Genomic DNA, 27,110 nt, shown 5'->3' with positions numbered 1-27,110 from the left:
TTACTCGTTTCATAGATTATTTGTTTTTTGCAATTTATGTTGTCATTAAAATTTGTGTTCATTTCTTTGGTAGAAACATTTTCTTTAATATACGGTTATATTTTACTTTTGAATTTTATTTATCCATGAGCTTCCTTCTGAGTATTGGTTTTGCATTTCTGTGATTGAATGACGTAAAACCCTGAGATTATTTACCAATTTGAACCCAACAAAATTTTTGTTTCATTAATTATTAATTCAAAATTAATATAAGTATAATTTCTTATAAACAAATACATAAAGAAAGAAGTAGAAACAAAACAATTGTCGCCCAATGTGTGAGGTAAAGCAGAACCCAGTACCCAGACAAAGTGTACTGGAAAATATATATTTTCTTACAGGATTTTTCTAATTTTTTTTTCTCTGCCAAATTTCGACATTTATTTTTAATTTTTATTATTCAATCCTTTTTCGCTTTGAATATCTTTTTTACATAACCAGATATTCGAATTTGATTAACACTCGTGAGCAATAGGCAAAGATAATATTTCAGTTGGTTTTTACTTTCACATTGTTCAGTTCAGAAAAGAAAACAGAAAAGTTCAGAAAATGAGACAAGAGACAAGACAACAAAAGGAACAGAAGAATGTTATAGCGAGGAAGAAATAGAAAATGTAGACGAAAAAAATAGTATTACAGAAACAACTATCAAGGAGACTAGCACAGAAATTTCAACAATGGATAGGATATTACAAATGCTACAAATACAAGAAGAGAACAGTAGGAGACAGACAAAAGAAATTTAAAAAATAAACGATAATAGTCAAAGACAAGCAGAAAGAATAGGAAAGCGTATAGACAAAAACAGTAAACGATAAGATCTAGGTTTTAAACAAATAAAACAGAGACTAGAACAGCATCAAGGGGAGGTACAAATGTATTTACAACCGGTGAAATATGAATTAGAGCAGAAAACTAACGAAATTCGCCAAAATTTAGAAAAACATACCAATAAACTACAGAATTTGGAGAAACATGTAGAAGATAGAGACGAGGAAATAGAGGATAAATTGAAAAAAAAAAAAGATATGAAACTATTGGAAGTAAAAACACAACATAATACTGGAGAAAGAAGACAAGTGATTTATACACAGTGGAGCAGAAAATAAGGTCCACTTTGGCGGGGATATAAAGAAACAGCGCCCAGTTCCGTTTATTAGAATTCTGAAAAATAAAAAACAAGGATATGAAGATTTTGAAGCGGCTAAGGATATAATAAGGAATCATTTTAAGGAAGGAGCAGCATTATGGTTCGAGAGTAAGCAGAATGAGTTACAAGATTGGGAAGATTTTAAAAGGAAATTTTTAAGATATTATTGGGGAAAACAGAAACAGATGGTCGTGAATAATGAACTAGAAAATGGAAAATATGTTGAAAAACTAGGAATATCCGAAGAGAGATATGCATTACAAGTATACGCCAGTGGGCAATACTTAAATTATAATTATCCGGAAGAACAGCTAGTTGAATTAATAGCAAGACATTTTGACAATACAATGGAAGACTATGTCACCTTGCAAGGATATATGGACATGGACAGTTTATGCCAGTTCTTAGCTGTAAGAGAGGCCCGAAGAAAAGAAAGAAGGACGGGTAGGCAACCGGGAAACTATGGGAACAACCAAACAAACCGCACACTAAACTACAGACCGGCTTGTAATGACAATCCTGGCCGATACAATGGATATAGGGATAATGGAGAACTAAGATATCCAAACAATTTTCATCAAAATAGAAATAGATATCAGCAAAATAGATTTCAAAACAATGGGAGAAATTATAATAGTCAACCACATCAGCCAAATCCAGGACGGGAAAATTTTAATAGAGGAAACCAATATAACAACAACAATGGACAAGGAAGAACACAAAACAGAGAAATAAACAATCTACGTTTAATCAGAGAAGAAGATGAACAAGGACACCAAGAAATAGGCAATGTGGAGATAGAAAACAATAGGGCAGGGCAGTCTTTTCGGGAGAGCACTCACTAAACACTGGGATAAAATTGAATTCAGGAATATATACTAACACTAAGGAATTTATCACTTTAGCGGAAAAAAGATTGAACGCTTGCGAAATAATTTGGTTATAGTACATGGATATATTAAAAATAAAAAGGTTAATATACTTTTGGACACTGGTTCGGAGGTAACATTAGTTAATAAACAATTGATAAATGATTTAGGACTAAATTCTTAAAAGTATAATATTTCTCGAATAAGGTTAGTGAGTGCTAATTCAAAAAAGATTTCGACTACGAATGAGGCTATTGTTTTGACATTGAGATTTAAAAATAAAGAATATTTGATAAATTGTTTTATAATTGAGGGTATGAAATATGATATTGTTTCATTGGAGTGGATGAATTGGGTAAGTATGTAACGAAAATTAATTTTGCAAACAAATATATAAAATTTCTAGAGGACACAATGGACGAAGGTTTAAATAAAAGAGAAGAGGAACAGAAAGTCAGTGCAGCGCCGAAAGTATATGTTTTGACAACGCATATTGAATCTAATGTAATGAGAAATGTGGTATGGCAAACGATGGACACCGATGAAAGAAAAGATGGGAAGAAGAGGAGGAGAAGAAATAGGAAGAACAAAGTGTAACGCCGATACAGGTGGACACAATTGTAGAACAAGAAGAATTTGAAATACTAGAGGAGGTAATTTTAAATGTCAGTACTGCGCCGAAAAAGGTGGCTACAAAAATGACGGAAAAAGTTGAAATATTAGAGGAGGAAGAAACTGTAGTTTTTGAAGAAGAAGAATGAGAGAAGGAAGAGAAAGAAGTTAAGTTCCATATGTGTATAAAATCAAGAAATTGCGAAAAGGAAGAAGAGACATCAATAGTTCGTGGAGAAGAAATGACGTATGACTTAAAAAAATTATTGACAGAACATACGGGATTATTCAATACAGAAAATAGAGTAGCGACGAAATACGAACACACGATTAAAATGAAAAACTTATCTAATTTCGGATCGAAGATATATCCTATTCCTTTTAAATATAGAAAAGATGTAGGTCAAGAAATAGATAACATGTTGAGGGATACAATAATTGAAAGATGTGATTCACAATACATAAATCCAGTAGTCATTGTTAAAAAAATGAGGGTATAAGCAAAATGATTGAGTATTTTGGGTCTGAAAAAAATGTTTCTTTTCAATCACAATTTATTTTCACACCCAAGGCGGGGAAGTTATTGTAGATAAATAAAGGCAGAGAAGAAGAAAAATAAAATCTATCTATTGTATACATAAAATTTGTCATTTTGTAATACATTAAAGTAGTTTTTTAAAAAATATTTGTTTCTTGCATTTAAAATGTAAAATACCTATTTGTCTGTCTATTGTCAACATATGTATTGGTTTTACCCAGTATAAAGTTGTCTTTGTTAACATATTTGTAATCTAATCGATAATATTCATGGAATTGTTTATTGGTTTTGAAGTGTATTAAGAACAATTTTGTGTTTGAACGTAAGATTAACGAAAAACCTTGTTTGAAAGAAGTCGGGAATTTGGAGTTCCTATAAAATGTTAATTGTTAAAAGTAGTTACGATTGGGAAATTTGAAGACGTTGAAATGAAGAAAGAGGCATATTTGTCTTGACCAATGAAAAAGAGGAAAAGCTATTGATGGAAGGGGGTGTTAAGCCAAGAGAGTTTTTGGAATGAAAGAAAACGACAGTGACTGTAGAGACAGTGGAGAGAGTTGATTCCCGATAGCTGAAAGGAGCAGTTTGTGTTTAAGCTAAAAAAAAAAAAATAATAATAAAAAAGTGTCGGCCTTCGTTAACCATAAGCCTTGTAGGCATCCGTAAAAGTAACAAGTACAAAGTAGTATTTTTTGAAAATTTAAAATTAAATTTAGTGATACGTGATAGCAGTTGTAAGTAATCAAATGATAGTACCCGAGATCTTAAATAAAAATTGTTCCAATGTATATATATATATATATATATATATATATATATATATATATATATATATATATATATATATATATATATTGAAAATGTTGTATTTTATTAATTTTATTTTTATTTATAATAAATGTTGTAATTTTTAAAATCTGTGGTTCGTTGTTTAATTTAATATATACCTCAGCTAGCTCAATTATGTGTTCTAAGCAATCTGTCACTGTGTGACGTCGACTCTGTAGTCTCCTGGTAGAGTTCAAAAAGAAATTAAACCAAAATTTACTTTAGACCTTTGATAAATTAACCCAAATGAAGCACGTTATTTATTAATATTGAACAAATTTAATATAAACAATAAAATTCGTCTGCAACTTGGGTTGCCTTTAAAAATTTACAAAAATAGGAATCGTATAAATCTTAATGTGGTTTAGAGTCGTGACAATAAAAATTTATTACAAAATGTGGAGACTCTATACAAGTACCTAAAAACTAAATAAATATTGCAACTTTATAAAGTGTTTAAATGAACTATAAAGAAAAGAAAATTAACACTTTATTCCGCTGACTTTTAACTTGCATTCAAATATAATCAAATTTTCAAATGATCCCCAAAATTATTATCCAACCTTACTTTAAAACAGTTCTGATTTATTTAAAGAAAACTAACTACTCGCAAAATAATTGGTGAAACTGGAATATCAATCCTCTCTTCGGAAGTTAAGGTACGTACTATTCTATTTTTAATTTAATGATCATTAATATTTTCAATTTTTTTAAGGCCTATCGCAATTATGTTAATTCATGAATTTTAATTTTCTCAATTTAAATGACATTTCTGTACTCCAATAATAATTTATAAGTTAAATTGTTTCTCTTACTCTCTGGAACAAATTCTGGATATCTCTGCTGTGGAAACTGTGGAAAACTAAAATTCTCTTTAGACGAGTTAAAAAAACACTCCCGACCTATTCCACAATTTCAGGACTCTCCTTTCCAAAATTTCTTGTCGGCTTCCTCCAAAATCTATTATCCGTTGCTAACAGCAACCAACGTTCTTTTTTTTTTTGTCTTCTATTTTTTTTTTAAAACCATAAAACTGTCCTGTTCTGACACATTTGTCAATCCACATTAATTTCTCATAATCACTTTAATCACATCTAATTTGGGAATTTATAAAAAAAAATGTTCAGATATAAAACTTATTCTATTACAATGCTAATACAATTTATTCTTTTCATCTCCACATCATTGTAATTTCTTATTTAACAAAACCCCTATTAATTTAGCTCCCATAGACTTGCTTGACAGTTTATTTTCTGACGTTTTCAAAATTTCTATGTTTAAATATTTTTTAAGAATTCTTCTTTTTTTGTTCTTTTTAAGGTTTAGACGATTCACCTATACACTAGGCAACTATACTATTCAGAAATTATTAACACTATACCAGGTAAGTCAAAATTAATTTATTTAACAATTTACTAATCTTTTTCTCTCTTTTATTTCAGAGTCGAACCCACATTGTGATGGCTTCATGAAATTCATGAACAACAAACTCATATAAAAATCCATTTAAGTTGTATCCTTTTTAACATATTGAAATCATTTCAACTTCCCCCCAATTTGGATTTTGTTCAGTGCTAACTATCAGCACTTACTAAATCTAAATTCTTACCGGTAAACTTAAATATTTTATTAATATTAACATAACAATAAACTGACTTTTATTAATAAGCATATCTCTTGAATATTTTTTTTTTATAATTTACTCTATGACAAATACAGAATTCTCCAAACAAAATCTACAAATCTTTCACTAATTATATCAACTTCAGAATCAAATTTCCAAGTACTTTCCCAATTTCTTTACTTCTTTTCCTGTACTATTTATTTCTTGTACTATTTTCGTAGAAATTCTTATAATTGTTCCCCTATATACTATTTCATATACTATTTCAGTATCTTTATTCATTGCCGCATTATTATTTATTCTTTTTATATCCGCATATAATATTCATTTCATCATCTCTACATATAACTCTCTATATTTCATATTTCAATATAATTCTATTTTTCATCTTATTTCCGCATATACTATTTATCATTATAATATTCCCTATTTCCCTATTTCTACAAAATATCGATATGTCCATAGTACTTTGCTCATTTATTTATACTTGTAACTCCTATAAATCTACTTGAAAATAAATCAACCTTTTTTGTTTATATAAATTCATCATTATTCTGTACATCTGTTCCTAATAAATTATTTAATTATCAAATTTATCTCAAGATATGCTTATTTATTAATTATCCTTCTATTTACAAAACTTATATCTTATAATACCAAGTTCGTGTCATAATATTGTCCTTATTTAAATTATTTACAATGTTTTTGTTGATTAGAGTTACTTCTGAACCTGTATCTAATAATAACTTGTATACTGAATCTTGTATGTACCCTTCAATAAACTTTAAAGTATTAGTGTTATTATTTTTATTTAATTCCCCAGTATCTCTAATAAACTCCCTTGAATGTTCATACTTTGATAAGTAGACAATATTATGCACATAGGAGCGGTCTAAACAAAATTTCTCCCTTCTGCATCAACACTTGCTTCCCCCCTATTCTCCTCTGTTCTAACTACATTCACCTGTCTTCTCTCCTCATTTTCCCCCCTATTATATCTTGGATTCCCTTCTCTGTAAGCTTCCCTATTTCTCGTCTCCTGTGGATAATTTCCCTGGTTCTGTCTCCAATTATTGCCTCTGTCATTTCCTTGTCTCCAGTTATTCCCTCTATCATTGTTTGGATTCCCTTGTCTACGTTCCCAGTTATATCTTCCGATATCTCTCCTGGCATTGTTCATATTCTCTCCCCTATTTGTAAAATCCCTGCTTCTATTTTGTCTCTCAAATTCTCTTTCCCTATGATTATTCCCTCGATTCACATATCCCTGTCTATTTGCTGTGTTATTCCTATATGTCCCTTGCTCTTGACCATTTCGATTCTGCGTCCCTACACTCCTCTCAATCCTCTGAAGATATCCTGTCAGACTTTCCATCGTCTTTATATTGTGAAGAGCTATTGTTTCCGCCATGTTATGGTTATATTGCCTGGCGATGTATAGGACAATCTCCTCTTCTCGCATAGCCGGTTCTAAGTATTGTGCTGTCTGGAATAACTGCATTGCGTACAGATTGTAGTTGGTACTTTTTTCATAATTGAATTTCCCAAAATACAACAGTTCCCTGAAACTAGCCTGTTGGTTTTCTCCCCAAAAATAGTTAATAAACTTGGCCTTAAATTCCTGCACATTATTTATGGAATTTTCATTATTGCAAAACCATAATAATGGCATGCCCACTAACATGTTTCGAATATTCAATTTCATTTCTATCGGATCCCTTACATTCTTTACCTTATTTTTGATGATATCTACAAATATTCTAGGATGTAAGTGATTCAGGTTTCCGTCACACTTAATTCCCTCATCATTATAACTCGGCATCACAGTACTCACTCCCCTTGTTTGTCCTAGATTTGATTCCAAACGCTGAATCTCCTCACTTGCATTTTTAAATTTCTCTTTCAATTCCTCAACTTGTCCCTGTAATACTCTATCTCCCTTTTCCGCCTGATTTGCATGCCTACCAATTTCCAGTTCCAAATTCTGCAATCCCATCTTTATATTGTTTTTGATAATGGTAAGTTTTTCCTCATGATCCTGAGTTTGCCTTTTAACACTTTCTACCTCCCTAACAATCTCTTTATTCTGCTTATTAACTTCTTTGTTTATTTCCCTTGGTAAATTCTCTTGAATGGATGTTCCCAACTCTACAAATCTGCTCCCAATTTCCTGTCCTATTTCCGCTCTAATTATGGCCTTTTCTCTGGATATCTCCTCCTGTACATTCCTCTTAAAATCCTCACTTTCTCCTCTAACCTGTTCTACTTTCTCTTCTAAACCTTGGGTAATGTGTAGCATCTCTTCCCTGACTATCTTCACTTCTTCTTTGATTTCTTCCCTCATTTTAATTAACTCTCCCCTAAGTTCTCCTTTAATATTATTTTCCATTTTGTTCATATCCCCCCTAATATTGTTAATATTACTATCCATTTTGTGCATATCCCCCCTAATATTATGATCCATCTGTTGTAGCATCCGCATTATTTGCCTCATATCCATCTGTGTCATCCCTGACTCTCCAACATCTCCTTCCCAGCGTCTCTCCTCGTGCACTCTACTTTCATCCTCACTTTCATCACGTCTATCTCTCACTGTCTCATCCAACTCCTCTCTCAAACTATCTGTTAGACTTCCCTCTCTATCACCTTGTCCTGCTTCTTGTATGCATTGCTCTAAATATACTACAACTTCTCCTGACCTTCCTCTGCTTTCTTCATCTACCTGTATATCCTGTTCCTGTTCTAATACCTGTTCTCCTTTACTCTCTTTTGGTACGACTTCTTTTCCATTTCTTAAAGTCATTCGGTCTGCCATTTTATCCTAATATCTATTTATTCTCAAATTTAACTTTAACTGCCCCAGAATCTCTGCAACACTAATCACACCAATTTATTTTTACTCTAATCTGTGTAATATTAATAAATCTGCTTAAAAACACCCTTATTTCTGTTTTCCGAGAGGCCCCACGTTGTTAGCGTCAATTGAAAATGTTGTATTTTATTAATTTTATTTTTATTTATAATAAATGTTGTAATTTTTAAAATCTGTGGTTCGTTGTTTAATTTAATATATACCTCAGCTAGCTCAATTATGTGTTCTAAGCAATCTGTCACTGTGTGACGTCGACTCTGTAGTCTCCTGGTAGAGTTCAAAAAGAAATTAAACCAAAATTTACTTTAGACCTTTGATAAATTAACCCAAATGAAGCACGTTATTTATTAATATTGAACAAATTTAATATAAACAATAAAATTCGTCTGCAACTTGGGTTGCCTTTAAAAATTTACAAAAATAGGAATCGTATAAATCTTAATGTGGTTTAGAGTCGTGACAATAAAAATTTATTACAAAATGTGGAGACTCTATACAAGTACCTAAAAACTAAATAAATATTGCAACTTTATAAAGTGTTTAAATGAACTATAAAGAAAAGAAAATTAACACTTTATTCCGCTGACTTTTAACTTGCATTCAAATATAATCAAATTTTCAAATGATCCCCAAAATTATTATCCAACCTTACTTTAAAACAGTTCTGATTTATTTAAAGAAAACTAACTACTCGCAAAATAATTGGTGAAACTGGAATATCAATCCTCTCTTCGGAAGTTAAGGTACGTACTATTCTATTTTTAATTTAATGATCATTAATATTTTCAATTTTTTTAAGGCCTATCGCAATTATGTTAATTCATGAATTTTAATTTTCTCAATTTAAATGACATTTCTGTACTCCAATAATAATTTATAAGTTAAATTGTTTCTCTTACTCTCTGGAACAAATTCTGGATATCTCTGCTGTGGAAACTGTGGAAAACTAAAATTCTCTTTAGACGAGTTAAAAAAACACTCCCGACCTATTCCACAATTTCAGGACTCTCCTTTCCAAAATTTCTTGTCGGCTTCCTCCAAAATCTATTATCCGTTGTTAACAGCAACCAACGTTCTTTTTTTTTTGTCTTCTATTTTTTTTTTAAAACCATAAAACTGTCCTGTTCTGACACATTTGTCAATCCACATTAATTTCTCATAATCACTTTAATCACATCTAATTTGGGAATTTATAAAAAAAATGTTCAGATATAAAACTTATTCTATTACAATGCTAATACAATTTATTCTTTTCATCTCCACATCATTGTAATTTCTTATTTAACAAAACCCCTATTAATTTAGCTCCCATAGACTTGCTTGACAGTTTATTTTCTGACGTTTTCAAAATTTCTATGTTTAAATATTTTTTAAGAATTCTTCTTTTTTTGTTCTTTTTAAGGTTTAGACGATTCACCTATACACTAGGCAACTATACTATTCAGAAATTATTAACACTATACCAGGTAAGTCAAAATTAATTTATTTAACAATTTACTAATCTTTTTCTCTCTTTTATTTCAGAGTCGAACCCACATTGTGATGGCTTCATGAAATTCATGAACAACAAACTCATATAAAAATCCATTTAAGTTGTATCCTTTTTAACATATTGAAATCATTTCAATATATATATATATATATATATATATATATATATATATATATATATATATATATATATATATATATATATATATATATATATATATATATATATATATATATATATATATATATCTTTCTAACAATTTCGTAACATTTTAAATTATTTCGTGCAACCATAATTCATTATTGTATCTATACTGGCTAACTTACTATTGTAAAATAATTTGCGGTATTTTTTTATATTTTATATCTTTTTCGACAAGCACATGATCAATTTGGTTTATGGTTTTCCCATCCGGTGATCTCCACATTTCTTGGTGTATTCTTTTGTGTTGGAAGTATGTGCTCATAATGATCATATTTCTTTCTTTCGCGAAATCAATTAGGAAGTGACCATTTTCGTTCGTTGTTTCATGCAAGCTGTATTTTCCTATGGTGGGTACATATATTTCTTCTTTTCCTAGTTTTGCATTACTATCACCTAGCACTATTTTTACATCGTATTTGGGGATATTTTCGAATACTGTGTCTATTTGATTATAAAAGTCTTCTTTTATTTCTATACTTTTGTCTTCAGTCGGTGCATGTATATTTATAAATGTTATTTTTTGGTATTTTCCTCTTATTCTTAATACACATATTCTCTCTGAAATTGGTTTGAAGTCAACGATTAGATCTTTCAGCTTTTTATTTACCACAAAGCCTGTGCCTAACATTCTATTTTCTCCACCGCTGTTGAAAAATAAATAGTCGTTTATTTCCATTGAGTTTTGCCCTAATTGTTTTGTTTCTTGTAGTGCTGCTATTTCGAACTTGTATTTTTTGCATTCGTCGATTATGTGTTTTAGTTTTCGTTCCTCGTACGTTCCTCTTACATTCCATGTCCCTACTAATATGCATTCGTTTATTACTTTGTTTCCAGTAATGATCTCTACATTTTGTTCATCTCTTGTATCTTTATCTTGCCAAGTCGTCTTCGTTATTTTAGCCTGTTTAAATTTTGCTGTTAGTTTTTTGGTTTTACATTTTTATCTTTTACTAATTGTCGTTGGCTGTTATTCCATGTCCATATTTCTCCATCTATAATTAGCTTCTGGAATCCTATTTTTACATTTTTTCCATTATATCTCTCTGCCATAGCCTTACTTCTAATTTCTTTCTGGATAATTCTTTCCTCCTTTGACATATCATCATTTATGTAGATTCGCTCGTCTGTTGTGTTTTTTAGTTTATTTTTATTTTTCATTACTTCAATTTTGTTCTTCACGCTGATAAGTTCTACTAAGGTAGTATTTTCTCCTATTTTTCTCGCTCCGTTTACATCTACTGACACTTGTAGTTCTTTTTCTAGAAAGTTCTCTACGGCCTCTCGCAATAGTTTTTGATCATTTGTGTCAATGTTTAGTCCTTGTATTACTACATTTTTCCTCTTTTTTTCTCTCTCCAGTTTCTCTATTTTTTCGTTTGCTGCGGTAATTTCTTTCTCTAATTGGCCTATTTGTTTAATAGCTTTTTCGTTTGTTTCTCGCATCTTTCTTATTTCATCTTTGTAGTCGCTTTGTTGATCTTTAAGTTCTGTAATTTCCCTCTTTAGTTGCGTAATTTCGTCTCGTGATCTATATTGTTCTTTTTTATGTCTTTTACATCCATTGCTAATTCTTTCATCATTTTCATCATTTGGTCGATTCCACTTGTGTTTTCTTCTTCTCTTTTTTGTGGGGTTCTCGGTGTTTTTTTTTGATCTCCTGGAGTAATATTCATCATCTCCTCTCCTCCTCTTTTCCTTCATCAGTTAACTCCTCATCTGAATTCATTGTTCTTTATTTATAGTAATTTTCTGTGCTAGGGTTATTAGTCACTGCGTCACGGGTGCAGTTGTGCGAAAACTCTACTCAATTCAAATTTCCGCCCACACCCGCGCTGGCTGCATCCAATACTCCAACACTTTTATTCCTAAAACTCAGAAGCCGGCCCTGACTATATGTTTATATTGTTTGTATCAAAGCTACTATTATTACTATTAAAACTAAAACTCTGCTTACTTACGATATCCTGTTGTATTGTTTACTTAATTATCTGGCTAATGATCTTAAAAACCAACCGATAAATATTTCTTATCTTTTTGTCACTTTGCCGAAATCTAATTTATTTATCAATGCTACTTTCACTATTTTAATTAAATTACGTTTTTTTTTCAATGTAGACGAATCGAAAGTTCTTTTTTATAAACACTTATTATCTATATTTTACTTTAATCACTTGTATTTATTATTTGACTTCCGACACCGTGAAAAGGTCGGATATGCGAATTTATTTTCGTCGATGTCGTTGTCTGCAGGTGTGTTCGCTTTGGCTGCTAAACCCAAACTCTCCTTCTTTTTTGTTACTAAACAAAAAAGAATTTTTAAAAAAAAATTTATTTTTGGCAATATAATTGTCAAAAATAAAAATTTTAAGTTGGCATTTATGACATTGAGGCTTATTTGTAATTGGTCTCTACTTTAAATTATTTATAAATTCAATTGTTTTTGTGTTAAGCAGAGAAGCACTTATTAGATAAGGACATTTTTGTATTAATTCTTTTTGAAATGTATTTGCAGCAATTTTATTAACCAAACTAATTTTATTTGGTGAGTTAACAAGAAATTTTTTTCTTTCTAGTTCAACTTTGTAAGATATTTTGTCTTTTTTAGCAGCTCTTTAGCAGCTTACATCTTTAAGTGCACAGATATAGCAATAATTATATACTGAATGAGAAAAAAGGTAAACACTTACATATTATATTTATCAGATTTTATTAATTTTGATAAACATGTTCAGTGATTTCGGCGTGGAACACTGCCTGGGGTGATTTCGGGGTGGATTCAGTAGCTCTGCGGTTACTACAGCCGGTCCCAAGCCCGGATAAAATGTGGAGGGTGATTGGCAAGGTTAGCAACCTACCAATCGTAAAAACAAATACTGCTCAAAGAAACAATGTACAGCCTCGGAACCGGATTGATACTATGAAGACGACTACGGCAAGAAATAAGGACAAGCGAAAAACATCCAAAACCCAGATGAGAATTACTACTTGGAATATCAGATCACTGAACTCAAGGGACCAAGAAATAACCCAAGTGCTGAAAGAGAAAGAAATAGACATTTGTGCTCTACAGGAAACAAAAAAGAAAGGAAAAGGCCAAAATTAGGTGAATACATACTAATCTACAGTGGAGTAGCAAAAGAAAACAGGGCCAAAGAAGGTGTAGCCTTACTAATACACCAAAGGTACCAAAATCACATCAAAGAGTGTCAATACATATCAGAAAGAATAGTAACAGCAAAGATAAGAATGGAGAAGGACGACCTGAACATCATCGGAGTATACGGCCCAGAAAATAACAAGTCTCAAACAACAAGATAACAACAAATAAAAATAAAAAAGGAACACTGTCAGAGTTTCTCAAAACAGATGGAACACGATTTCTACGGAACACAAAAAGAAATATGGAGAATGATCAGAGGACAAAGAAAAGAGATGAACGAACTAATAAAAACGAAACACATTCAGGAGAAAACGTGGGTAGACTACTTTCGATCCCTGTTTGCTAAAGGTGACGATGATGAACCACCAAAACCAGAGGTGACGACAAACGAAGAAATAAATATTAAGGAGGAAGAGGTAAGGAAGCATTAAGAAAATTAAAAAATTGAAAATCACCAGGAGAGGACAGAATACTGAACGAACTCCTAAAGTACGGGGGACCAGATCTGACCAAACAACTACTAAAACTAATTCAAAAAATAATGAAACAAAACAGAATTCCTCAAGAGTGGAGATCAAGCATCGTAATACCTCTCTTCAAAAAGGGAGACAAATCGGACCCGGAAAATTACAGAGGAATTAATTTATTAAACACAACACTCAAATTAACAACCAAAGTGATAACAAATAAATTGAATGAAATTATAAAACTAGCAGAAGAACAACAAGGTTTTAGGTCGGGAAAATCATGCACCGACGCTATATTTATAATGAGGCAAGTGCAAGAGAAGTCATTAGAATACATCAAACCGGCATATCTATGTTTCGTGGACCTTAAAAAAGGCATTTGACAGGGTCAAATTAAAAGACGTTATCCACTTACTGAATGCAAGAGACATACCTCTAGGAATAATCAAAACGATCGAAAATATCTACCAAAACAACACAATAAAAGTAAAAGTAGAAGAAGAACTAACCGACCCTATTGAAGCTGGCAATGGGATAAGACAGGGAGATTCCCTGAGTCCTCTATTGTTCAACCTGATTATGGATGAAATAATAAAAAAAGTAAGAACTAAAAAAGGATACTAAATGGGAGAAACACAACTTAAAATAATCGGCTATGCAGACGACGCAATACTACTCTCTCAAAGTGAAGATGATTGACAACGTATGCTGCACCAATTTAATATAACCGCCAGAAAATTTAACATGTTAATTTCCCCAACAAAGACAAAATGCATGATTATAACAGCAAATTTACTAAGATGTAAATTGGAGCTGGAAGGTCAGATCTTAGAACAAGTGATGGAGTTCAAATATCTAGGCATCACATTATCTAGCTACGGAAAGCTCGAAACCGAAGTGGAAGATCAAGTGAATAGAGCAAACAGAGCCGCAGGCTGCCTAAACGAAACAATATGGAGAAATAAAAATATCGGGAAAGAAACGAAAGGCAGAATTTACAAAACAGTCATCAGACCAATAATGGCATACGCGGCAGAAACAAGACCTGACACAGAGAGAACAAAAAGGATGTTAGAAACAGCAGAGATGAAAACAAAAATCGATGGTATGACACTATGGGATAGAGCTAGAAGTACAGATATACGACATAGATGCAAGGTGGATAACATCAAAAACTGGGTAAAAAATAGAAGAGTAGAATGGAACGATCATATAAGCCGAATGACAACAAATAGAGTAGTAAAGACGACAAGAGACGGTTAACCCATAGGAAGACGATCAGTAGGAAGACCACGCAAACGATGGAATAACAACTTACTGGAGGCACATAGAAAAACAGACAGAGTCATGTCTGTATAAAAAGAAGAAGAAGATGTTCAGTGTCCCTTCATAATAAAATTATTAAATTTTCAGCTTGATTCGTCAACTACTAAAGCTAGTTCAATAATGTATTGAGGATCCACGATTTTACATACACCGATTGACATGCCTACGCATCGTTCTGATGAGGTGGTCGATATTATGTTGGGATATCTCATTCCAGGCTACTGCAACCTCGTAAGTAAGAACCGCTATAGTTTGTGGAGGGTGTTTCAAATTCATGAGCCTGAGACTTCCCTGAGTGTTCAATTTAAGACAGATCGTGATTGCCAAGGTAAATGGTTGATGTGATGTTGACACATGAACGCTAACGATTCTCTGGCAACATGCAGTCTGTCATTATCTTGCTGAAAAATCGGATAGTGGATTGAGTTTATGTATGGAAGAAGATGAGTCTCCACTACTTCCTGAATATAGAGTCGGGCTGTCATATTGCCTCTTATGAAAATTAGTGGTGATCTGCTGCCACAAATAATAGCACCCCATACCATAATTCCCACGGTGAGGTGAACGTTCTCTTTCAAATTGTGAGTCACGTCTCCCACCACGTCGAATTCTCATTCTTGGCCAACCATCGTGCATCCCCAGACAGAAGTAGAATTCGTCACTAAAGACCACACGCTTCCATTTCCGGTCCCACAGAATTCTTTCTCCATACCAGAGCAAACGATTTCGCCGATGTTCAGCTGTGAGAGGTAGCACCCACGTGGGCGATAAGAAAAAAGGCCAATCTGTCGTATTCGACGATATACCGTACGCATACGAACAATCTTTCAATGCTCTTCAAATTACTGATCTGCGATGACTCGAGTGGTACTGTATATGCCTCTTAGAGCCATAAGTCTTAACCAGCGATCTTTTCACTCTGTGGTCCTTCTGGGACGTCCAGGGCTCCTCGTTCGGTGTCCTCAGCCTTTCTAAGTCCACGCTCGTTCACACTGAGTATACTGCGTAAAGATCTGTTAGTCCTCCTAGAAACTTAGAAACTAGAAAACTTAATTCTTTATCACCAAACAATTCACGCAGCTTAAACGAAACAATTTTATCACTTGTTGTTCATAGCAAAATAAGTCGATATGTAAAAAATTAATGAATTCTAATAAAGATACGTAGGTGTTTTTTTTGTCACTCAGTATATTTAGTTCTTAAGGAATTCTCTTGTTTCTCTATCGCTTTAGTTTTAAATACCAATACCATTGTTTAAATAGGACTAGTTAGACAATCCTTATGGAACAAACGTTTGACTTTTATTCTGCCGTCATGTGGCGGTCTCTAGTCATAAATTTAAAAAACTATTAACAGAAACTTAACTCTCTGCAGGATTCTATTCGAGTATATTTTTACCTGTCTAATAATTAATGCAAACCTGTACACGGGTGCCAGATTGTGAAGAAAATATAAGACTTTAATAAAATGCTTATTGCTATTATCGTTGTATGCGTCTAGTGAAAGATAACTTGACTATTTCGAGCGAATATTTCAAATTGTTTTTATACTTTGAGACTTGCTAAATCTAAATCGGTTAGTAATCTATTTAAATGAAGTAGGTAAATGCTGACTTTTTTTAATTTTTATTAGTTTACCAGATATTTAATTTGGTTATATGATTTGCTAGAAAAGGATTAAATATTTAATTGAAATACACTCGATTGCTATCGTCTTGGAACACTAATGCGGAGGTTTATTTTTTAGTCAAGACTTAAGTTTTATCATTGTTTAAAAAAGAAAATCTTTTTAAACAATGGTTTAAAAAATTAATCTATGTGTTAGGATAAAAGGAATAATAATTAACAACACTTTAATAAATAGTATACTTTATTTTATTTATTTATGTATCTTATAATATAAACACCATTTTTGTATTTCTGTTTACATAAATGAGAATGTTTTTTTCAATCAACTCGCCCGATCTAAGCTGTTTATTAATGAAATAATTTTAAATTACAAAGTGATAGATATTGCAAAAATTAAATTCGCATTATTTTAATAGTTATATACCACTTATCAAAATTCTAATATCTACACATAAACAATATTAACGAAATAATAATTCAAGGTAAAAAAAACAAAACAAAATTGTTTACATTAATAGTTATAGAAATTGATTGTAACATTGTTTTCATGAACTAAAATAAGCAATGTATGTTTTGCTATCGAATACGTATGAAAAACGCGTGGTGTCGTTAACAAACCTTCCTCTTCTACTTCACTATATTTTTTTGGTTTGCATTTAGATATTTTTGGTCAAAATGCTTACTGCATAGAAATTTTTTTTTTTAATCGGGTAGCTCCAGACTTTCCAATGCAGCATTACCTACAACAATATTATTATTAACACAACTGAAAAAAAAGCAACTTTCTGCACAATAAAGTAAAAAAATAATTATATATATATATATATATATATATATATATATATATATATATATATATATATATATATATATATATATATATATACGTATAAGAGTAAGAAAAAAGAAATTTTTAGATAGGAAAAAAAAGATCCCATAGGACTACCAAAAACAAATTTTTTGTAGTCCTATGGGATCTAGTCTTTCACTCATTCTAAGTAGCTATGTCATGGATGATGTTATCAGTGATTAATATGTAGATGATTTAGTTTTGGCACTTCCTAAACACAAAATTATTTAAATAGTCAACATTTTCAAGTATCATAATCAACATATACAATTTACAGTTGAGAAAGAGGTAGACAATTCTCTAGTCCCTTAGAGTAGGTTTCAAGTCCAGTGCTTTATACAGGTTGGTGAATTGTTTGCAGTTGGTAAGTTTGGTATGGTTGATTCGTAGTCTTGTAATAGTCGATGCTTCTCTTCTAGTTATGAAGTCTAGGGAGAGATGACCAATAAAAGATTGAAGTTTATGAAAAGTTGTTTTGCTCTTTTGCTCTAAGTTTTCTCAAGTATCCTCTACCGACTTTTTAAAAACGAATTTCGAGATTCGTTAGCTAGTTGAATTGGAGTGACTTCAGTCACCCCATGGTTGGTAGCTTATTTGGCAAAATGATCTGCTGTTTTATTACCAGTAATTCCGGTGTGAGAAGGCAGCCATATGAGAGAGACTGTTACATCGTAAACAGAGAGATTTTGGTATATGTCATGAATGTTTTGAACTAATAGGTGCTCAGTGAAAATTGTATTGACTAAATGGATATATGAAAGTTAATCTGAACAAATGGCAATATGTCTGTTTTGATGTGAGATGCATTTAAAAGCCAACACAATACTATATAGTTCACCTGTGCAAACGTTGCATATTAAGGGTAACCGAAATGATCTTTTTAGTGGTTACTGCACAACCAATACAGTGGTAGTTTTAGAAGCATCTGTATAGAGAATTTAATTCTAAAAATGCTTTCTTTATAAGAAGGTTAGAAGATTCAAGTTTGTTAAAAATAGTGAGTGAGGTATATATTGAAGGGAGATCTTTAGCCCAAAGGTAGAGGAAATGAACTAGTCAGAAAAAGGTCAATATTTTTAAGTAGTGGACAAATTAATTGAGGTATAAGTTTTATGATAAGGTGTTGGTTATTGTTAGTGGAAGAAGACGGCATTGTGGCAATTAGGAAATGAACGGGATTAAATGGATTTGCAGATGTTGATGCAGCATACGAAAGTAGAAGTGATTATCGTCTTGGGTAGGAGAAAGTTCATTAGATTCACGGTATACACTCTCAATAGGACTAAAGCGAAAAGCGCTCAGACCTAGAAGTAGTTTTATTGGCACCCCATTGAAGATGACTGAGGGTTTTAAAAATGTTCAACCTTTTAAAACAATTGATTTTAAGTTCAGAGATTTGATTTTTTCAATTTAATCTGGAGTCAAACATAAAACCGAGAATTTTACAATAATTAACACCAGAAAATAGAGAATTGTTAAATAAAATTTGGGGTAAGGGAGTGGAAATCCCTATGGAAAATTTTATTAATTTGGTTTTGCTCTCAGAGAGTGATAATCCTAGTTCGTCAGATCTATCTTGAAGTAGATTTACTACACTTTGTATAAGTTTATATGAGGATGGGACAGATTTAAGATGGCAGTAAATGATTAGGTCATCAGCGTATTGAACATATTTAATGGGAGGCAAATTTCGTTGACGGCAAGAATGAATAAAGTTAAACTTAATGCAGATTCTAAAGGGACACCTTAATTTTGAGGAAGAGATCGAAAAAGTTTACCCTTGGCAAGGACTTTAAAGATTCTTTCAATTAGATATTTTTTTACAAATGAGAAAATATTACCATTTAAATTATAGTGGGAGATTTTGTCAATGATTGCTTTTCTGGAGATTGAATAAAATGCCCCTTCAACGTTAAATATAGTTGCTACGACATCTTGTTGATTATAGATTGCTTAAGAAATGTGTGTTTGAAAAATAAAAAAGTTATCAATAGTAGACCGATTACGTCGGAAGCCGGATTGAGCGTCGGGAATAATATTATACTGTTTAACGAACCACGTGAGTATTTCATTGATCATTGTTTCAAGAAGTTTGCAGGTAATACAAGTAAGAGAAATCAGACGAAATACATGTATATTGGAGTTATAGAGGGCTGGTCAGGTTTTTTAATTGGAATGATTATAGAATTGCGCCAAACATCTGGGAATTTTTGTGTGTTCTAGATAAGGTTATAAATTTCGAGAAGTTTGGAGAGAGATGTATTAGAGAGATTTTTTAAAAATATATAAGGGATATCATCGGGATCATCAGCAGATTTTGTACATGAAAACAAGGTAAATTTTAGTTTATTTAGGGTAAACAAGGCGTTCATAAACTTGACATCGTGTGGAGTTGACGAGATGGTGGAGAAAGATTGAGCGCGTAAAGAACTGGGAGTAAAAGCCATATTACTTTTATTGAATCTGTCTTCAACCCCATTAGCGAGTGTGTCGGAAATGAATTGACTGTCAGAGATAACTGTGTTGTTGAAGATGATAGGAGAAATAGTTAGGATATAGGAATGAAGGATGACTAAATTCATAGGATGAAGGTTAGTTTTATTGCCTTGGATTTGTGAAACAGTTTTTTTTTATAAATGAGAGTGGAGTTATCATATCCACTGGTAAGTTTAACATCCTAATATATAAGACTAAATAATGTAAACTAAATTGTAACATATAACTTTTAACGGGTTTTTACCCAGATATTTAGTGGCTCAAAAAATGTACACCTAGACACTGATGATGGAATATGGATTCCGAAAACGATTTGTCTTCATGACATAGCCCTTCTTCTTCTTCAGTGCCTTATCCGGTCCGGATGTTGGCGATCATTAAGGCTATCATGGTTTTGTTGACTGCTCTGCGAAACAGCTCCGCTGAGGTCATCCCAAACCATTGTCGGAGATTTTTCAACCACGAGATACGACGGCGTCCCGGTCCTCTTCTGCCAAATACTTTACCCTGCATAACAAGTTGAAGAATTCGATATTTTTCTTCGTTGTGCATCACGTGGCCGAGGTACTCAAGCTTACGTTGTTTAATTAAATTAAGCACTTCTTTTTCTTTTGTCATGCGCTGTAGGACCTCAACGTTGGTGACATGGTCCACATAAGATATAAGATAGCCCGTTTGGGTTTTTTAATTTATGTACCTTTTATAAAGGATTTTAACAAATTTTTTTTTTGTAATGATCTTTCTTTTATCTTAGTATAGATTAGGGCAAGATCTTTCATTAACGATTGTCAGCGGTATGTCAGTGGTAAATTTACTGGCTTCATTTAGAGGGTCGTTGGTGCCTAAGGAATTTTGAGAAATTTTTCAAGATAATTCTAGAAAACCCAAATTTTTGTGTTTTTATAAGATTTGAGTGCAGCTTTTAGTTCGAAATAGTTTATACGAGAGTTCGGATATTTGGTATCTTGTGAAACTGAGGATGAATAATGAAAGGGCGAAGGAAGAAAAGAGTATATATGGTTAGGTCCAGATTTGTTGCAAAACTTTTATTTTAAATTTTCTGCCAGAATCTTGGCTGTCTCTTAATTGTCAAGGATAACCTTTCGATTAAAAAAGATAGATGGATATTTTAAGGTTAATTTTTAATAACAATTTTTTTTCCAAACTGGACTTGGACTAGTATTTGAAGTACATAAAGTTTTCTTACTTAATTAAATATCGTGTCTAAATTTGGCAAAAGATGAAGTAAAAATATACAGAGAGCAGAAAAAATGAATAAATGCGAGAGAAAGAGAGAAATTCTATTCATCATGTATGCTGTGATTAGATTTGACATCAGAAGATTTATCAGAGGATGCACTTATATATACTCTTGTAAGTCGGAGGTAGGCTGTTCTTTTAACTTTTTTAAGATTCAAATGATACGGTTTTTTAGTGATCTTTTCCTTGTACCTATGTAGAGCTGCAATAAGTCCTTTTGAATACCATCTATGTTGAAGGATTTTTAAGCTTCTTGTAGTGGGGTGATACATACAAAAGAGTTCTCAAGAAATGTAATAAGTTGCGTGGAATTGAGTGTAAAATTAGTCGGATTATCTTTGTAAATCATTTCTATAGCGGAAATATAATAAGGTTTCATCGAGTAATCCAATCAAAGATTAGATTTGGACATTTTTTGGCTGGTTTGGGTGGCATCGAAAATGTCGAAGGAGGAAAAGAACTTAATAGAGCAAGAATACCGGATGAAGATAGAATGGTAGGAGTATCAGGAGGACTGTCATTGAAGTGTCCCCTTTTTTGTCCTACTGCCAACATGGGCTTTGAATTAGTACGCCGAGAGATGGATAAATCCATAATGGCAGCCAGGATGGGTATGTAGTTAACGGAGATGGACTCAATTTCCGAAGATAGAAATTCTTTTGATGAAGTTAAGGATTCAGGATTAAGGACTCCTTAGAGTCAGCTGAAAATGAAGAAGAGGGAGGAGCATTAGCTGCAATGAGTGTGTGATCTGGTCAACTGGAGACTTTGCAATCAGACTCCACGGTACGACCCGTAAGCTTACAAAGAAAACACTATAGTCTGTGAGAGAATAAAAATATTTTAAAGGATGTATTTTCATGGTTAATTAACAGAGATGATTGCACTTCGAAGTTCACCTTGTCAGCTATTACAAATGTTACCCTAGGAAAACTCATGATATATGACTATTGATCATCTGATATTCCGTATTTCTTAGGGACTGATCGATTAGAGAATGCGGGATGGAAGGAGATACATTTGAAATAAGGATTCTTTTGGTCGCAGAAAGAAGCCTGCAGATAAAAATGACGGTGGAATTAATTATGACGTTCGGTGTATTAGTTGATCAACGATGTCGGTAGAAGTGAGGAAAATGCAGATTCGATTATTCAAAATGCGGGATCTAAAAGTAATATTTTTTGGATAAACTATTTCACCAATTTCTTTAATATATTTAAATAAAACAGTATTCAAAATGGAGTGTATGACAATAGAAAACGAACGGGAAGGAGGTCTAGAGACTGCGTCAACGACATATGATTTTGGGTTGGAATTGAAGTTGTTTTGTGTAAATGTAAATATTTAATTGCTGTTCATGATGTGTAGTCCTGGTTACCCAGACCGTAACACAATACCTAAATTTGAGTACCTAATGGACCCTCTTCCAAACTGGAAAGAAAGAAAAAAAGGATCTCACCTATTTCTTGGGATTTTCACTGGTTTTCTTTAATTACACCGCCGCAATTAAATTCGACTATTGAAATATAAAACCAAATTTGATACTAGTTTTCTTATTACATTGTGATTAAAGAACTTCGCTTCGTATTGTTAACTCGTCGATGAATTACTTTATCTGTTTAACACTGTTTAAATCTTTAAAATCCGTGAGGAACTTTAAAAAGCGTGTTTAACCTTTGACAGTTATTTGACGTTTTTTGAATCGATTATTTGAAGCTTTATTTATAAACTTCAACATTTTATTAAAAAAACAGTTTGAAAAAGTGCTTTTTAGCTTCTAAACATTTATACTACTTTTGATATTTTTCATGTCATACGGCTGTACGTAGGCTCAATGAAAAGCTGGTGTAAAAGCACAATTAAAAAAAAAAGCAGAAATTTCCATAACCAATAACAAGAAACAAGCTGAGATATTGCAGCGGACAGATCTCCCTTGCATTTTTCTGTGGCGATATTTTACGAGTACCATTATTTTAATGTTTCAAAACTAATTTACTTCTTCACTGTGTATGCCATTTATAAATCGAATTATAAAATTTAGATATTCTTTTACAATGTGTTCAATTTTCAGCTCTTAATGTTAATAAACAATGAAAAATTTGCAATTTCTTAAACAAGAAAAAAACTGCTATTTGATTTCCTCTGGGCCATAGGTTTTGGTTTTTTTTTTAAATGTTTTTTTTATTAGCTTTATATTGAGCCTACATACAAGTGTATGACATAAAAAAGTCAAAGTTTTTAGAAATTTTTATATGCTAAAACTTTGTTATTCTTCAAACTGATTTTTAAAAACAAATTTAATACAATCTTGATGTTTTTTTTTAATAATTTAAAACGAAGCCATAAAAATCGATATCTATTTACAAAATAACCCTAGAGTGACTGTTTGGACAAGTACAGTTGTTTAAATAATCGGTCTCCTGGATAAACAAATTGAATAACTCATAAACTGTATCGTCGTTCTGTATGATATTTAGCACACTTTAAAAACTCATTAACTGCCATAATTTTAAATAGTTGTATTACATATCGTTATGCAAAAAAGAAAGTTATTTATATTTATATTATTTATATTTATATTAACATTTATAAATTTTACTTTAAAAATAAGGGTTTTTAAATTATCTCGGTCAATTCTTTATGTATTTTAATTATTAAAATCTCAATATTAGAGAACATTTTATGATCTATAACTTTTATTTTAACCATATATCTCTAACATGAATAAGAAACGTTTTATGCGCATAAACTTTTTTCACTTTCTACGATTGTTTAATACAAAAGCAAAGCAAAATTAGCTGAAGTCTTCACATAATTGTCATCAGCTACCCCTCATATACCTTTTAGAGACTTTAAATACCCGTTTAAGATTTTTTCAGCTTTTTTAGAGTTGTAGATCATAAAAAGTTATGTAATTTTTGAGAGTATCCAAATTAAAATACATGAAACTATTAACCGAAATAGTTGCAAAAAAAACCTTATTTTTGCAGTTATTTATAAATTATAATAACTCTTTTTTTGCGCAAAGACATGTAACATAGCTCCTTGAAATTATGGAAATTAATAAGTTATTAAAGTGCGCTAAATATCAATCAGAGCAAATAGTTTATAGGTTATTTAATCTGTTTATAAACATTTATAATAACGTTGATATCGTTTATGCCACAAACTTATTTAGAGGCTTATGAAAAACTGGTGAAAAACACACTTTCTAAAAAAAAAACAGAATCTTCTATGACCATTACTAGGCAAGAGAGCATTTTATATTTAAAACCAAAGCATTTTATTCTTAAAATCATACTTCCATTGTCTATTAACAGTAAGAGCTGAAAATTGAAGGGGCCCTAAATGAAGATCTGAATTGTGCGTTCCAACTTACATATGGCATATGCGGTAAAGAAGTAAAAATTGATAACCCGTTAAAATGATGGTATTCGTAAAATACCGCTTCGGAAAAGTAGAATGGAGAACCATTTGAGCTCGGTTTTTTTTTAGATTTGAACTTTTTCAAAATGAAGCGCGATTGCAAAATTTGCAATATCTTGGCTTCTGTGGCACGTAAAACATAATTTTTTTTAAACTGGGATAGGTCAACAAAAAGTTGTTTACATAATCGCTTTCTACGATAAACAAATCGTCACTATTTTTATTAGTTACATTACATACCATTATGCAAAAACAAAGTTATTAAAATTTATAAATTTCTGCAAAATCAAGGGTTTTTTGCAACTATTTTGGTGAATTCTTTATATATTTTAATTTAGAAACTCACAAATGGAAGAACCTTTTGAATCTACAATTTTTATTTTAACTATTTTTCTCTAAACTAGATAAAAAACGTTAATAGCCAAAATCACCTGTATGTCTTCACAGGTTTATTATTAACTAACCCTCATATATCTTTTAGAACCTTCAAATATCTGTATAAAATTTTTACGTGAAATCAATAATTTTTTCCCAGATGGACCTTTGTATAAATTAGTTCTCCGATAAAGATGAACTTATTTCTACTTTTCAATACAATAACTAAAAATAGCTAAAGAAATACATATTTAAATATCTAATACTTTGTTTATGTTTATTAACTTGATATTTATTCACTAATTTGTTTTTCTGAAGTTTATTATATCATAATTATAATACCAACGAAAACGTAAAATTCAAATTAATGCATCTCGAATATGACGGGTGCACCCTGGCGATAATAAAAAATGATGAATGAAAAAAAATAAACATTTTTTCAAGTTAATTACGTAACGGAAACGGTGTAAAATAAAAGAATATAAAAAAAGTTTCTATTTACTTACCAGAGTGTAATACCCATCTTTGACAAGCCGAAGGATTTTTGTCGGAAATCTGAACATTCTTAATCCATGAATATTGTATGGTGATAAACCACATTTGTAATAACAACAAATATTTCCGGCCATCTGCAAAAAACCATTTATTTATTATGGAAGTAACATTATTTTAATTTAAAATCACTTTTTTCAAATATTATCGAATGTATTATCCGGTAAAATTTATTTCTAAATACCTAATTTGTTCATTTCTCATACAATGTTTTTTTTATATTTTAAACACATATAATTAAAATGTTTTACTTACCTCGGACCAAATTTTTGTAATACACTTCCAAATAAAATAAAATATTTAAATTCTTTAAACTTATTTAGATATAGGAAGATTTAAAAGCCACAGTACGTTTATGTATGACACGATATTTACTAGTTGATAGTAGTAACTCTATTTTAAATGAATATCTTAAGTGATTCAAGGTCTGTTTTTTGTAACATTTTTATTTGTAAGTAAACCTGTTGCTACTATGTCAGTGAAATATTGCAACGCTGGTGAATTTAATTCAGGGGATCAAAAATGGACGTTTATTTAGTCTTTAACTTTTTCACATAGCACCATCTAGTATAATGTATATCAAACAAACAATGGTGTATTAAAATCTATTGAGACAGAAAGAGTGGTGACATCTAGTGACTGTCTCATTTAGAATCAAACAAATTTATATATTGCGTTGGCTAACTAGTCCTATTTAAACAATGCCAATAGTATAACATGTACGTAGTCTAATCTCAGACCGATAACCAAAGGAATTTCAGACAACATTTATTTTTTTATGTATAACTTGTTAATTATGAAAATAAAGTAAAGTTTTTAATTTAATGTGACTGATCCTAACTAAATTGTTAACTGACTTTACTAAAATATACAATTCGAAGAACTATCTATATTTAAAATTTTTTGAAAAAAGATTTGAGATTGAAACTATAAAAAATAGAGAAGACACTACCAAATTATGCGCATATCAATTAGTTAGTATAAGTCCACCATAAGCAATTATAGATGACGTTTTAGTACAAACCGAAGCTATTAATTGAGGAAAAATATAAACTTTTTATTTATTAAGATCAGAAGTACGTATTTATACGAATAATTAATTTCTTATACTGATAGTGTGTCATAAATGACGTAATAAATTATTTTTACCTGTCCATTTTGTTTAACCATAATATTATCCGAGTGTCTATCAGCAATACCCAGCACATAAGTGGCCACACAATAACCGGCGCATGATAGAGTAAATTCAGTAACAGCTTTATTTAAGGCAGTCTCAGAAGTATTGTGGTCTTTTAACCATGCTAAAATAAAATGTATTATTATATTTTGGTTACCTTTATTA

At 31.4% G+C, this 27,110-nt stretch overlaps 1 protein-coding gene across 4 annotated transcripts in view; it reads right to left on the bottom strand.

Annotated features, from left to right (window-relative positions):
• Pi3K92E (phosphatidylinositol 3-kinase 92E) overlaps positions 1-27,110 on the bottom strand; it is a 747,272-nt gene that overhangs the window by 61,583 nt on the left and 658,579 nt on the right. For all 4 annotated transcript variants that reach the window (XM_072523217.1, XM_072523215.1, XM_072523216.1 and 1 more), the window contains one exon: positions 26,918-27,069. In XM_072523217.1, the coding sequence (XP_072379318.1) occupies positions 26,918-27,069 (152 nt within the window). The remainder of the gene's footprint in view (positions 1-26,917; positions 27,070-27,110) is intronic.

Source organism: Diabrotica undecimpunctata, chromosome 2 (genome assembly GCF_040954645.1).
Source record: "Diabrotica undecimpunctata isolate CICGRU chromosome 2, icDiaUnde3, whole genome shotgun sequence".
In the NCBI taxonomy this organism is placed as follows: domain Eukaryota; kingdom Metazoa; phylum Arthropoda; class Insecta; order Coleoptera; family Chrysomelidae; genus Diabrotica; species Diabrotica undecimpunctata.
The sequence above is the reverse complement of the archived record's forward strand: the minus strand, read 5'-3'. Positions and strand labels throughout refer to the sequence as shown.